Below are 16,590 nucleotides of genomic sequence, written 5' to 3'. Positions count from 1 at the left end.
TTTGATTCAAGGAAAACTGCCAGGCCGATAATGTGTGTGATGCCTTTAGCTGCCAAAGTTTTTAAAAGCAAAGACTCTGACACCATTCTCTATTTAGCACCATTAAAGAAACACAGATAAATTTTCTGCTCTCTAGATTGCTTAAGGAAAGACAATCTATTACAAATGGGAATAATCTTCTTTCTGGAGTCCACTACCTGCTCTTTAATCCCAGACATATGGGATCCTAAATGAAAAGCTCCTTCAAGTTCACATCATGCACTTCAGTCTCTCAAAGTTTGTACAAAATGGACCTTTTCAGGTAGTGTGGGATCTATACTTCTTTGGCCACTTGCCAGAAACAGCTCCTTCATTACTTCAAACATAGGCATTGTACATCCTTAGTACTAAATTGAGCCTGCCTGGGAGCGCTCTGAAGCATCAAGACCAAATGGCCTGTAGAAACCTGTTGCCATAAAACAGTTCTCAGTGTAGGATAAACTACATGTGAACAACATATTGGCAGTAATTTGCTTGCCCATGCTGACTTCTCAGCTATGTCTAGGAACTGCTTGGGAAGTGTTAATGAAAGAATACAAATCACTACCAGGATGACTTTGGTGGTTTGCTAACAAGGAATTACCACATTTTTGAGCACTGCATAATTTTCTTGTATAGTTGGAATCAAATCTTTCCAGCATAAGATGCCCTTGCACATCAGTCCCTTTGTCTCTTTGCTTTCAATTCAAACTAGTTAAAAAACATACTGAAAAGTATGCCTGAAAGGTGTACTTGTGTTATCCTTAAATATTTGCAAATTCAGGTGAAGTTCACTGAGTAGTTGAAGCCTGGAAAATTACAATGGGCTGCATTCCTAAATTTGCCATGGGAAGGTATCCAAGTTTTCACTTACACTCTAATAGCTACTAGTCAAAGAAGTGGTTCCTTTCTCTTTTGTACTAGATGAGATTAGTGCATGAAAGAGTATGTTTATAACACAGATAAAGATTATTAAGACTTCTGCCAAATCCAGAAGTCTATTCCATTTTACTGAGGAAGAGATGGATGTTATGACTGGTCAAATTTTCAGATAAACTTCGTACACTCATCTAGATTTATGCACACTTAAGCCTGAGCTTCAAGTCAGTCAATCTGCTTTAGACCACTCTACCCTCTCATAGATTCTGTATCATAGTCAGGAAATGGTTGTGGTGTTACTCAAGAACCACCTGGATGCAGTCCTGCACAACGGGCTCTGGAGGTTGGACAGGATGACCACTGTGGTCCCTTCCAAATTTGCCCATTCTGTGATTCATAAGAGTTTGGAGGACTAGGTTAGATGTCTGCTAGTAGGCTCTGCAGTGCATATTGAATCTTCCCTTTCCTGACCATGGACCTGTGCTCTTGAATAGATTCAAAACTCTTTGATTCTGGACATAAAGCTTGCAAGAGGTTGAGGATTTAATTTTTTAACTAGGTTGTTTAAGTAGGTCAATAATCCTTTGTCTTCAAAGTTAATCTGTGACTCCACATAAGAGTTTATTTAAAACAAAATTGGCAATAATATTAAATTATTTAGCATATTAAATGTCAGACAAAACAATTTTGCCTCTCCTTTGAAAGTGATAAAATACTACATTTTAAGTGTTTTGCTGCAAAACATATATTAATGAGCATCTTTAAACCATTATTTAAGTTAGAATTAAAATGAGTTTGTAAAATTGCTAAAAAGTAAATAATCATAATTAGATGAAGGATTTTGACAGTATTTCTACAGTTGTGTAGTATTGGACAAATTGTAATTACTATGCATAAAATATTACAATAGCATAACTTTGGGAATGTTATTTTAGTGCTGTTACATTTTGTAATATTTTCACTGTTCTTCTAACTTTGACTATGCAGCATGTTTAACTATATAGTTTATATATGTTAATATTTAAGCATTGGTGAAAAATTAAGGCAATCAAATCCTGAAGTATAAATGTTAGAATTTCTTTTGCCTATCTTGGAAAAAATTCAAGTTGAGCTTGCTTTTTACTGGCACAGTGTTCACTTGGCAAGAAGATTGCTGCAGCTAGAAAAGCAAAACTCGTTGCTTGTGAAAGATCTGGAACATCAGAAGGAACAAGTAATACAGATTTCACAAGAGGTAAATCATTATTACACAAAAATTCAAATATGTAGAAACATTGCAGAACAGCAGTTCATAAAATGAAATCTTTTCTAAATAGTGTTTTTTATCTATTTGATGTTAAAAAAATGGCCTCATAATTACCCAAAACTCCATGATAGAAGTTTTCAAAGAAGTTTATATTGTGTTTTGCAACTAATATTGAAAGGAGAATTACTTTACAGGCTAAACAAGAATGTAAGCCAGACAGACAACGTTTTGATTTCTGAACAGAAGAACAGCCAGCCAAGCTAGTTTGTTCTGTTTGATACTTAATTGTTCAATGAATGCATCACTACTTCTTACGCAGCTCTTCTGTTAAATCACTTTTGAAGATATGTACCAAACCTCAGCTTGAAAGGTCCCAGAATTAGGGCAAAGTAATTTTTTTAAAAAATCTTTAAATCATCTTTTAATGTTTCTCATAGGAACGAAAGGACAACTAGGTTTTCTATTAGATGATGCCACCATATGTAATTTGTAGGCTTACTATTTCAGGAGTAGTAACAGCTTAACAGTTTGATTTTTAAAGCTACAGTATTTACAAATTAGAATTACTACACCCAAGTACTTCACAGAGTGAAAATACTGAAATTTCTGCATATTTTTAAATTACTTGAATTTTATAAATTGTATGTGTATATATATGTTTATATAGATTATTTCAGTGAAAGATACATGAACAGTGAAGTTTGGGGATTTTTTAACCAATACTTTAATTTGTTATGTATTCTTAGGTATATCATGGTAATTTCTATTTGACTAAAACATATTCTTTCAGGTTCTTACTTGGAAGAAAGGAAATTGGTGAATCCATTGTTATCCTTGGTATTCCTCCATATCACTATTCTTTGTCTTAAATTGTTCTGTGTTTCACTTCAATACATTTCTTTACCCACAGTAGTTTTTTACTTGCTTCACTGATGAAAGATTCAGTATCACTGACCTTAGTTCAAATTCCTGCAGCTTTCCACAGGAGCATCTTCAGCTCATTTTTATCCTGTCATTACGTTTTTGATCTTTTACCATATAATTGTATAGATTAAATCATAATACAATCCAGTACAAAGTTAAACATTGTTTTTTTTGTGTAAAGTTCTAAAACATCTCTTTGCTGTCTTTACATGATTTTTACTCCCAGCTATTGTTTTTCTTGATTTTTTTTTAGAACAAACCAGGGATCCTGTAGACTACAGCATGCTTAAGTAGCCCATTATTTTTCTTTCCACTGACAGTTTGTTCAGTCACCTAGATAAAGTCTAGAACATGGATAAAAAGCTGATGCAAAAGTGATTTTTTCAGCTTTTGGTTTGAGCTTGCCTCAAATACTGCTACTTAAGTGCAGTATTTATTGTACAACCTCTTCAGCTTTTTAAAGGAGGGAAGAAAAGACCACAGTAAGTCAATAAGACCATAAACAGAGGCACTGACTCTACTTTTTTTTAATCAATGGAAACTGTTGCATTGAAACCCTTGAAAATGCAGATTAGGGGAGGGTAGAGAGTGGTATCATTATTGCATTGAAAATAGCACACAATTAGAACAGAAGAGTGTGAAGATAGTGTACTAGTAATCAATTTGAAGGAGGTATATTTCCTTATTTGTATATGTAATAAAAGGTTAGGAGTTTATATTAATATGCAATTGGTAAAAAACAATAATATCCAATAATAATTCAGTAATAATCAAGTAATTGTGCTTTATAAGTTAAAAAATTTATGGTAGTTATGCCTTTTTTTTGCAGCTTGACAGAGCAAATTCTTTGTTGAACCAAGCACAACAGCCATACAAATACCTCATTGAAACTGTGCAACAGAGAGATTCTCAAATAAGTCTACAGAAAGAACATATTACACAACTTGAAAAAGATTTCAGGTAATTAAAATCACTGATTCTTGTTTTACTTTCTCTTAAACTGAAGGTAAAAGCACTTATATTTTTATCATTAGAAAAAAATTGTGCTATTGTCCACAAAGTTGAGATGTTAACACTCCATCACTGACCAGCTCTAGTCCTCATGCTGGAATTGTAGCACTTGTTATTTGCCTCACAATGTCAGAAAAGGGTACTTTAGTTTTGGAAAAGTAGCTGTGACAGTTTTAAAGTGAGTTTGGAGTTGAGAAGAGCTCACATGAAGTAGAGAAGAGTTCAGAAAACTAAAAAGAAAGAATGACACACCAGTTGTACAACAGTAAAAATCAGGAAAAAAGTTGGAGAAAAATTATAATAGAGTGGTCCACCAGTAAAGGGTATTTCAGCCAAAATTAGAGCATATGCTCTCATGGAGACTCTGATTTGCTGCTGAATCGATCTGTCAGAGCTCTCTAACCACTGAGCAACTTCCCTAACATCTGATTCCCAGGTAAGCTGTTACAAAATAGTATTCCTTTCAAGGAAATTGATAGCTGAGTCCCACTGCTCTACAGAAGAATTAGAATTTTAAATATTAGGTGTTTATGTGGTGTCTTGGTTTAGGAAAAGCAAACAGTAACTATTAGGAGACATTAATGTGATTCTGTTATGAAGCAATTACATGAAAAATACAGGATTTTCCACTAATCTACTGAAGCAATTAAAATAAAACAGGATTCACCCTAGCTAATACTTAATCTTACATACTGTCATACATATGTATCTATTCAGAGTGTTTTGATGGTTTAGGATGGTATTTGTTATCCCTTTAGGATAACAAAAAATGCTAAAAAATGCTAAAAAATGCCTAAAAATGCTTATTATCCAAGCAAATCTATATATGAATCAGTAAGTTTATAAATAAACTGAAATATTAATTCATAGTTCCTGACAACATATTTTTCACTGAGCTTAATTTTGATTCAATAAGAATAGACCTTTTTTAATTCCAGAATCAAGTATTTTTAATATTTTCCTAGACTTGTTACATTATAAGAAACACCTCAAAGATAAATTATATTTTTCCAGAAAATGAAAAATTCCAGTGTTCTCTATATACAGTGTATTACTTTCCATTTGTGAAAATTATCAAAGAATTGGTCACAAATTTTTAGATTATGGAAATAATAATGGAATGGTTTTGTTATTCACAAAGTAGTTTAAAAGTCTCTCAAAAGGAAGATAGAAGGGGAATACATAGGTGAGGTCATTTCTGAAAGTATATGTTTCATGCTTTAAAATCTAAAAGAACTTAAATGTGTTGTTAACATTGATTTTCTTGAGTTAAATGGCTCATTGCCAATAATCTGTATGCTTAGATGTTCTTCTTAAATTTACCCTACAAACTAAGGTACCTAAATTAAAGACTTAGGTCAACTTTCCTTAATAGTTCATGGAGGAAGTGACATCTCCAAAAAGTAATTCAGATTTTGGGTGGAGTGAGTTATTTCTTAGAGCTGCCTATTACTCTCCTTTAACTGTAAAGGAAATTTTTTTCATTTTAAAGGGACTCAGGTTAAGAAAGAAAATGGATCTGCCCTAGAGTGTGAGCATTCATGGTAAACATACCAGCAGTACTCCACTGTGGGGAGCTGGGGTGTGTTCAGCATTAGTCTATGCTTCTGCAAATGAAAGTGTGACCTGACAAAAAAAATATTATAGCAAAAAAAAAGTAACACATATTTTGCCCATCAGTTATTTTGGTAATTTTTTTTTCTGGTAGTTTCCAGTATTCCTTGTAAACTGAAAATAGCTTTTACTCCACTATCACAAGTTTGCCCAATTTCATAGGCCAGAGAAATTCTTGGGAACAGCCTAATGTTTTAGGGCTTTTGGTGCATATTAGTGGTGTAGTCCTTAATTTGGCTATTCATAACTCTGTATTTAAAACAAAGATCCTACATTGTTGCCTGGTATTCCCTGGCATAGATGAGAAATCATAATCTGGGATGAAATTGATAATGTTGGTCCTTTGCTTTCCGATAAGTGAGAGGAATGTTAGAGGTAGGGATTTCTAGAGAACCATTACATTCAAGAAATTTCTTGTCATGAGGATAACCTTTTGGAATCTGCTGATGACAGTTTTAAATTAAAATATCCCTTAGGTGATTTCAGATTACTCTCAGCTATTCCAGAAGTGAATCAGAATGGGATTTAAGTAAATTAATGATAATCCTACCAAATATATGCCAAGTGAAGCTCTGCTGGATCAAAAGATTTAGCCCACTATTCCTATCCCTCTTAGTTTATTAAACAGCATTTTGTTGGTTTGTGCATGGAATATTTTTGAGAGGATGAGTTCAGAGAATTAATGCTCCTCAAGGAGAGCCCTAAATTCTGCAGATAATATTGGTGCTATTAGAAGAGTATTAGTGCAAACACTAAACATGGTTTATGAAGCCTGGTCTCTCTGTATCTCAGAGCTGAAGGAAAATTTTAATATTTGTAAAACCATTTCAAAATGAAATTATTCTTTCAACCATTACCTATGATTAATAGTTAATAATACTGCAATTCTGCAGCAACCTCTAATCTGAGGTTTAATTTGTGCTACAGGTACACAGGTACATTGTTTTTTAAAGTTTTAAGTACAATAATGCATTTTTTTTTCTAAACAGCAATTTCACAAGAACCAGCTAAAGGAAAAATAGTGCTTGAATTCTTGTTTTCAGACGGACTTTCAAAAATACTAGTGACTTTCTGGGTGCATAGTATTTAATCTCATATTTGAGTACCAGGTTGGAGACAAATTAATGTTGTGTTGATAATGCCTGCACCCTGAGAATCAAGACCTAATTTATCCTTACAGTTGCTCCATGCTTGATCATAACTTTCCTTCCTTCTTATTTAGTGTGCAGATTCAATGGTGAGGGGTGTTCTTTCATGTTGTGTTTTTATCTCATCTGCTTATCAAAAGAGAACATTCTGTAAATCATGGATTCCCCAAGCAGAACAGACACATCTGTGTTATCAGTGCCAGTGTTCTCTATCACTTCCCACTTAACTTGAGTGTGGAGGGATCAGCAAGGACTTATTTGCAAGTGAATTTACTTTTTTAGTCTTAATCCATAATTGCCTCCTATATGCAGTGATCATGGCCAATAGTCCTTTTAGAACATACTCCTGGGGTGATTAGGTTCCAGCAGATTTCCCAGGATGATGAGTCAGTACTTTATTGCAACCTATAAATGTTTTGCAACCTGCAGCACTTTGTACTTCCATGTCTATTGAGAAGTTTGTTGGTTGTACTGGATGTGGGTTTGATTCTGTGATGAAACAGAATGTTGTTCAACAGCAGATGTTGTTGAATCAGCACAAGAGGAAGACAAGCACAAGGAAGGCTATCTATGACAGAAATCTCATTTTGGATGTTCTTGGGCCATATCTTTATCAATTTTTCACAAAATAACCTAAATTCACTTATATAATGGTCCCTTAACAGGCAACAGATGTGTTCAGTATTCTCCACACTCATAATTCTATTAAAGTGTCATTTTTTACAGCAGTTATTTCTGCAAGAGGAATGGGAAAGATGGGAAAAGGCAGATCATTTTGATATAGTATTTTTGACAAGTTCTGCAGACCCATCTAAGTCTCTTTTCAGCATGGTCTTCAAAGCTCACTTCAACTAGAGCAGCTAACCTGCCTTCATCCCTAATTGTCACAACTGTAGAGCCAAGGCTGTCTTTCAGATCCTACATATCAAAATATCTTCCTCACTTGAAAGGACTGTTCAAGTGCTGGTCAAGGTTCCCTGTGTCAGTAGCTGTCAGACTGAATCACAAAGTGGTTTGGATTGGAAGGAACCTTTAAAGATCATCTAGTTCTACCTTCTTGCCATGGATAAGGATGTCTTCCACTAGATCAGGTTGCTCAAAGCACCATTCAACTTCTCACTGGAAGGAGAGAAATAACCAGAATACTTATCAGACAGAATTAAAGTAGTATATCCAGCAGACCTGGGATACTTTGATGGTTCGCTGAGAAGTGTGTCTGTTCTGGACATGTAGATCTTAAGCGTACCTTCCTAAGAGCTGCAAGAGCTGTTGTGGTTGGGGTAAATGCTCAGCTGGGCTGCTGCCATTGCTGGGATTTGCATGAACAACTTAGGGACCCACTGCCAGGTTATTAAAGGTGTGTGATACCACTGCTGAGGTTCAGGAGCGAAGGCACAAGCATATTACCACTCAAGGAGAAGGAGAGGTTGTTTAGGATAATGAGGCTCTGTCAGGTGTTGCCCACATACAGTGTTCACTCTCACTCTCATTCCTGTCCATTTAGGATTCTTCCAGGCAGGCCATGGGCTGTGCTGGCACTTGGCCTCAAACAGAACTTGGCTCTGGGAGCAGAGAGCACTTCATGTCCTTCTGAACTGAGCCATGCACCTGCAGATATATTCCAGATACAAAACCTTGGGCTTGAGTGACAGGGCATCTGCAGGATGCATTTATAGGTGGTCTGCATATCTCAAAATACTCTGTTAAGTAACTTCTTATTTATATTAGACCACATAGCACTCTCGTTAATAAAAGTAAATAGTGATGCTTAATAAGAGCAGTGCTGTGTGTGAGGATGACTCCTTGCTGCTATAAAGAAATGTCTCTAGCATACAGTTCTTTAGCCAGAAATTAAAACATCACATTTAGCACTCCTTTTGAAAAGAAATGCTTGTAACTATGTCATGCTGTGGGAAAACAAATCTCTGAGTTTCATTCTTATGTATGTAGTGAAGTAATTGTAGTTTTAGTACATAATTTTCTGCTAAAAACATCTAGGTTTATAAATAACTGGAGATGTTAAAAGGACTTCATTCATAAAGAGAGGGTATTTATTTTAAATGCAGTTACTCAAATTTCTCAGTACCAATGGCTGGTTTTAAAAGAGGTTCACTTACGCAAAAGCAATACTCAAAAGCCTTAACTGTGTGGAAAATCCAGAAGCCGTATAAGGATTTTGCTCACTAAGAAGCTTTGTACTGAAATGTTCCTTACCTAAACATTTTGGGTTCTCTAATTGCCATCCAAACATAAAGCTCAACATAGAGTGTTAGATGAGTTTTTCCCGTCAAAGAATGGGCAATGAGCTTTTTATGAGAACATTACCATTCTGTGAAATATGCACCATCTATTCCAATAGTACTGCAGCTTACCAGAGAAATGCTCCAAGCAAAATTTGTAGAAATATGTCCTTTTTTTATACATTTTCTGACCTGTAATACAACTTTTAAAAAGTTGTTTGGGTTGGTTGTTTTTTTTACAGTTTGAAAAATTAATTTTAATTTGGACACTTCATGGATAGGTTTTTAAGCCTCCTGAAACATTTCAATTAAAATCATTAAGCAATACTCTCCTAAATCTGTTTAAAAATCTGAGCTGTGATTATTTAGCTGCACAACGAGAGATCACTGAATTGTCATGCATTCTCTCTTGTAAGGAACTTTTGTTTGGAAAACGTCTTATACCTCCCTTTCTAACTATGTGACTTAAGAACAGCATTTGACCTTAACTAATAATTAGCTGCTTACTTTGAGCTATTCATCTGTAATTTGCAGACAAGGGATAGCTTCACTACATGGCTATATTATATATTCAGTTATATGTACAAAACCTTTACATATACTATTTGCATTTCATTTTTTTCAATGGCAATACTATATCTGAATATAAAATGAAAAAAAAATCAGTATTGGACTATTCAACTTCATGCTGTAAGGGCAAATTAACAGAAAGGCACAATCTATTTCTTACAGCATCTGGAGTACACAGTTCACTGAAAAAGAAACATAATTTTTTTTTTCCAATATGAGTAGAAGTAATAAAAAATCCACTACTATATAAAACCCATGTTTATTTTGTGTGTCCAGCATAAACATATTATTCAGAATATCTAATTATAGAACCCTCTGAACAGGATAGTAAATAATATATTTATACTTCAGCATTAAAAATGGTTTAGTTGCCCAAATTGAAAAGAGTTTATAAGGCTGAAACTGGGAAATGTTAGTATCTATTCTCCAGAAAAATCATGTTGCCTAAAAATGTCTTACATACGATATCCAGGCTACCATGGCTTTAGATTCTGAGTGAAGCAAGACAAAACAAGCCAGTAGTTGCTATGAGCAATGTGTATGCATATGACAAGTGTATTTTATGGTGAGCCTGCATCCCTGGTACCTGGATTCATACCTGGCTAGGCTTTAAAAGCATGATGGAATGAAACTAGATGTCCTCCCAGACAATTTGGTTTCTTCTGGAAAGTACACAGAAAAAGCAGGATTTGCAATGCTTTTCAGTTAGTTCTCTAACCTGGACTTTTCAGGCCATAGTTCTATCATATCTCACAACAGGCACCTTCTCCACATTGAGGATGAGGCCATCAGTGAAGAGCACTGTGGAGCACATCATGGTCCCATCTTTTTAGATGGAAGTTACAACCCTTGAGCTCTAGTGTTGGAAGTTAGTTTGCCTAGACTCATAGATGGTGGCTTCAGAATCATAGCAAGACACTTGAGGCACTCCATCACCAAATGGAGCAGCTCATCCTTGCCTTCAGCTGTAGGTCTCCACTGTACATGGCAAATCAAGTTATTTTGGTGATCCATGTGAAAGATAACCTTTAAAAAGACACCAGTGTCCATCCAGATCAATGAGGGACCTTCTTATGTGATGACAAAGTGTCTAGTACCAACAGAAAGAGTAGGTTACCAGGATGTGGCAAGGGAAGGATGATCCTTCAACAGTTCTCACTTAGGTCAGCTAAAACAAATTATAAAGCTGCTCTCTGATTTGTAACACTGCCAGTTAAACGTGGACTAGGTTAAACTACTCTTCACTGGGAGCGTAAGGTATGTTAAACCTAGAATCTCTTTGCTGCTATCCAAGATGTTGGTTCAGAGCTTTTTAAACCAGAAACTGAAATGGTCAGTCTTCTTCCCAAGATGCCTTTTTTGAAGGTATTTCTGTTTAACCTTGTCATATGTTATCATTCTGTCTGTTAACTATTTTCCCACTCTGTTTAATGTGTATATGCCTCTTGCAGTATTCTTTCATGAGCACATGAATTATTCCCTTCTATCTGCAATGATGAAAAAGCACAAGTATTGCAAAACTACAAAATTCAAAGTCTGCATATGCTTTGGTAATTCTATATCAATGTGTATGACAGAAAACACATGAAGTGCTACTGAATGATATAGTAGTTTATGTCCTATATTTTACTATAAACAAAGAAAATTAGAACTGCTCTACATTGATCACTTATGTCATATTATTTCAGAAGGTATAAGCAGTATAAGTAGAATAGGTTCTATTCTGTAAATGAAACTGAACCTCAAACATGAACTTCTGGTTCAGTCTGAACACCAATGATTATGCTTATTCAGTACACTAAAGTCTTAGAGAAACTTGTATTATTGCTTCTCTAATAAGTTTTTGAGCTTCTAGAAGGATTAGTTTATGTTCTTAGGAAATACAGAAATCCAAGAAAAAGTGATATGAAAGTAACAACACATGAACCCAAGAAAAAGAAGGTATAGCAATTTCATCGTGATTAAAAATGTGACAGAAAATAAAACTTTTGAAAATATTAAAATATTTTTATAATTTTTTAAAATGTTATTACTTTTCTTTTAAACAGTTGAAACAACTGAGCAATTTGGCAAAAGGATACTTTTTTTTTTTCTGAGAATTAATGAATGTCTAGAAGGAATTGACAGTCATAATTTACAATACAGAGCTTGTAAGGAACTGCCAGAAAATCTCTGGGGCAAAGGATGATGTTGCTTATTTGAAATGAGCGGATGATACACAGCCAATTAAAGATTGATTTATTTTGTTGATCATTTCTGGATCAAATATTGGAGATATTAAATAATTGGTGTTTGCAACATATGTAATTGCTCCATTTATAAAATTTTAATATATTTGCTTTTGAACTCCTGACCTGTTTGCAGTATTACATATTTGCATTCCATATGCAGAATTGCATTTTTCATAGTTCTTGATTTATGTTACAGTTTATATTGTACAGCGTATTTTGTTAAGTCATGTTAATGGCATATATAACATGTCTTCCAAGAAAATCTCTGTGGCTGTTTTAACAAAATAGATTATATACTGGTATTATGCATGCATTAGTCTAAAATTTAATGTTAGAAACTGATTCTGGGGCTAAATAGGAAATACATTTAATTATTATAGAACTGCTGCCTGGAATCACAATGTGTATGCTAAACATTTCAAATGTTCATGTGCTATAACTATGAAGACAAAGAATGATTAAAGTTAAACATTACATTCTGCTATAAAGGTATGCCTTCATGCTAAATCAGTTTTCATACTTGCTTCATAGGACAAACTTGATCTCATACATTAGCCTGGAATAAAAATATTAAACATAACAAAAATACCTTTACAATTTTTGCAGAAACTACACAGCTAAAGGGAGAAGAGATGTATGTTTTTCTTCCTTGTATTTGCTATTTTCAGAATTCTAAATTCAGTAGTATAAAGAGTTCATATGGTGTGCTACTACTAGTGACTAATACAACAAAGAAATCCACATTTTGATACAGAAGTGTAGGTATGAGGAGACTTACTTTGCTTATAAAATAATCTACTTTTGCCTAGAAGAAACCAAGAAATGATAATAGAAGATTCTAATCATTTAAATTACCCTTCAGAGGGAAAAAAAAAGGCATTTTATGAAGGCTCTGAATAGTGTTTCCATTTGACTAAAATAAGAAGTTGTGCATACATTTGGGCATATTTATAAAAATTTCAGTGCTTGAATATAGAGAAGGATCATTTGATACAATTACTTGAGCAGATTTTTATTGTTGCCAGTATTTAGCTTTAGAAAATGCATGTTTCAGCCAGAACACAAGATTAAAAGAGATTATCTGTTGCTATTACTGCATTTCCTATCCTCTTTTTACCAGTCGTTTAAATAAAGAAAAGACAGCTTTGCTGCGTGTCAAGAATCAAATGGCAGCAGATTTGGAGAGACTTCTAAATGACCGTGAGGTAATCTTCCTTTTTTAGCATTACTACTGTAAGTGCACTTTTTTGCTACTGGGTCTTAAACCGTAGAGAAAAAAATGGTTTCCTTGGATTTGATTTGTTGGGGTTTTCTTGTCTGTTGTTATCAGCAGCACAGGTGACCGTGTCTGTTGGCTACTGGGGAGGGTCTCAGTTGTACTCTCAGTTGTTAAATTCTCTCTGATGATTTATTGTGTCTGTTCTTTCATTTTTTTTTTGCCTTGAACAGTGTATGGTGATTGCAAGCATTTAACAAGAATCTAGATAAATACAGTGAAATTGATACACACGTATTCTGCAAGGTCTGCTTTTGCCACAGTATACCTCAGGGATCCCTCTGTGCTCCCCAGTCCTTGCAGCCAAGCATTGGACCAGAGCACTGTTCAATTCATTTCCCATACACTCTCTTGAATCCCTTTTCAACTCCAAAATAGGGGTTAGGGAGAGAAAACAAAACCATAGTTACACAGGTTTCCAAGAGGAGTCGAGGTACTTTTTTGTATACTTACCTGAGTTTGATCTGAGCAAGAATCAGGGTGCTACTGGACTGGATTATACTCTCAGATCTAAAAGTCTGCAAAATTGTGCCCTTTAGGGAACCCTAAAGGCTCTTGTCAAGATTTTTATCTGAACAATCTTAAGAGATTAATATATGGCATAGGAGAGAAAAGCTGCAGATTAAATGTCTGAAACAAAGGAGGAAAATAAATGAAGTTTACTGCAGGGATCTGAGAATGTGAATAATACCACAGAATTTTCTGAAGCTAAAGAGTACTAAAGATATAAAACCAAAAGCTGACCTAAGCAACTATTAAATCTTCTCCCAGAGGTGCTGAATAATTTGGCAAGTATTTGCAGAAAAAAAATACAACATTAACAAATCAGGAATGAGGAAAAACAGTGTAAATTATAGATACAGAGTGATGCGACCTCACTACCCACTTACCTGTTCAGAAACTTGTTGTAGAGGCATATCAATAGTTCTCTGACAACATCTTTCTTTTCTCTTACTGGTAAGAGAAAAGATGAAGAGATTCCTTTCAAAGCTACAACTTCCCTAAGTTATCCTGTCAGAGTTTGGATTATCACTCATTTTAAAATATTATTTTCATGGAAAGCTGACCATCCAACTCCTGAAGTTTCATTCCACCTCCAAAATTGTTTTCCTTCATCTCCTTTTCGTACTATTCGTCACATTCCCTTCTTAGATCACTAAACCAAAATCCATGTCATTAATTGGTCCAAACTAGTTTGTCTCTCCCAAGCACTTAAAAAACTCCTTTTTGTTAGAACCAAAACAAAAGAATTTCACTGGCAGCTGAGTCCAAGTGAACCTCAACTTAAATTAAAACTACTAATTCTGTTTGCTGAGTTCCAAACCAAACTAATCTATGATTTAAGCATTTCTAGATAGTTTATAAACCTTACCAAACATATTCATGCTTTATCATATCCTTACATTAATGATATGAAAAATACTCTGAGGAAACATGATGTAATTGTATAAACATGTAGTGTTTTTTCCAATATTATAGGCCCTTGACCTAATTTCAAATTAATTTCTTTCAAAATTTCCTGTTCCTACTCTTTCTTTCCCAACCAAGGGTGCTGCCAACTAGTTATGCTCACAAAGCAATCACACTTGAGTGCCTAGTTTTAGTAGTGTCATATCAATGAGCATGCATTGCAGCTGATTAAAAGCAGTAGAAAGTGATAAAAGAAAAAATTTGCCATGTTTTCTAAGAAAACTATAACATTTCTAACTTAAAGCTATGCAACATTTTTACATCCAAACTACATTAGCCCCTGTAAGTACCCTCATAAACTATTCCTCATATGCAGCAGTTTGCTTCTTTGTGTCATTTCACCATTCCAAATTTTAAACTCTGTCAAACAATCAAGGGAGGCTGGCAGAGGAAGGCTTGATTGGAAAAGAAAGGCAAATACTTGAGTCTAAAACAGACTTCTTTGATGTTTCTCATACCCTGAATGATAAGAAATTGATCAAATATTTCCAAAATTAGTACTGTTTTCTGAAATTTCTTTTTACATCTGTTAAAAATAGGACATATTAGTCAAACAGTGATAATGTTTTTTAAAGATACCTCTGCAGAAAAGGATATGAATAAAAAATATGAAAAAGAAACATTAGAAGTTGCATGTTTGAGGGAAGAAAACTATGAAATGCCAGTACAATGCACAAAAAAAGTCTTCTGAGAAACAAAATATTAGCTAAAATTGTTTCATGAAAATGTTTGAAAAGAACAGGTAGCTTTTGTGTTTATATGTAACTTAAACTTTTGTCAATTCTGTTTATTCCTAATGCAGCCTTTTGTTTTTTACTTCTAATGCAAACTTCTTCCAGTAGTTTTACACTTCATGAATTTCTCTAAAAGGCAGTTATCTCATGTATTGAAATCTTTGTACGGGATAGTGAGTTAGTCTTTGACTATACTTCTTTGCCATTTTAATAAAAGATTTAAATTTGCAGTAACATCACAATTTTCCAGTAATTATCCTTGCTGACAGAAATAAAGAATACAAATTTTCTCTCATCAGGTTAGTAAAGGGTTAACTGCATTTAAACAGATTGCAATTTTAAATAAAACTGACAGGCAACCTGTAAATACAGATCCATACACTTTGAAAAAAAAAGATGAATTATGGGTTTATGTGTTTGGTACGTGCTATCATGTAACAGGGTTACTATCAGCCTTGTTCAGTCATTGCACATACTAAACTGTCATGTCTTGTTAGGAATTACTTTGTTGCTCTCATGTTTGCAAGTAGAAACATTAGAATTCTTGAATAGATAAACCTAAGATATTCATAGTTAAGATAAAATGAAGTTTAGGTATATTAAAAGTAACTGCTAAAAGTACAAGCAAAATGCCAAAACAATATTCATGCTGTCTTCCAGCAACGTGTTTCAATAGGTGCACAGCTTTGACTTCAGGTATTCCAGCCTGTGTGGTCTCAGACTGTATTAACTCTTTTTAATGGAATGTTATACTTTCAAGGGTTGGAAGGTTGTTTAATTTTTATCTCTTTGTGATATCAGCTACATTCATAATGCTGCTTTGGAGACTATTATAGCATTTTATACACTTTTTAAATAAAGAACTTCCATTCATGAATAATCTTCTCTTTTCACAGATTTTAATTTTAGAAGAAGAAAGTTGAAAGTTATACTTTGAATCTTGGAAGAATTTCTGTAGGATTCTTACATGAGCTCTTTTATTACAGGAAAAATTACACTAAATGTTAATGTCATAAAATAGTTCATTATTTCAAATTATATAGACATCTAATTTGATGATGAATCTTATATTTTGCTGTGGGACATCAAAGTGAAAAATAGTTATTTGATTATGTAAAGCCTTAAAAGCTTCTGTACAGCAATGAAGGAGACAAAAGGAAGGTTGGGGTTTTATTCAGACTCTGTTCTTGGCCTAAATTCTGAATTGTTTCTTGGTCCGCTTCTTCCTT

The 16,590-nt window shown here is 34.2% G+C and overlaps 1 protein-coding gene across 4 annotated transcripts in view; it reads left to right on the top strand.

Moving 5' to 3' along the window:
• Positions 1-16,590, top strand: part of PIBF1 (progesterone immunomodulatory binding factor 1) — a 112,593-nt gene that overhangs the window by 72,151 nt on the left and 23,852 nt on the right. For all 4 annotated transcript variants that reach the window (XM_036392688.1, XM_036392772.1, XM_036392520.1 and 1 more), the window contains 3 exons: positions 2,029-2,131; positions 3,897-4,027; positions 13,002-13,086. In XM_036392688.1, coding sequence (XP_036248581.1) covers positions 2,029-2,131; positions 3,897-4,027; positions 13,002-13,086 — 319 coding nt within the window. The remainder of the gene's footprint in view (positions 1-2,028; positions 2,132-3,896; positions 4,028-13,001; positions 13,087-16,590) is intronic.

Source organism: Molothrus ater, chromosome 2 (genome assembly GCF_012460135.2).
Source record: "Molothrus ater isolate BHLD 08-10-18 breed brown headed cowbird chromosome 2, BPBGC_Mater_1.1, whole genome shotgun sequence".
NCBI lineage: Eukaryota > Metazoa > Chordata > Aves > Passeriformes > Icteridae > Molothrus > Molothrus ater.
Note: the sequence above shows the minus strand (reverse complement) of the source record. Positions and strands in the feature narration are given on the sequence as shown.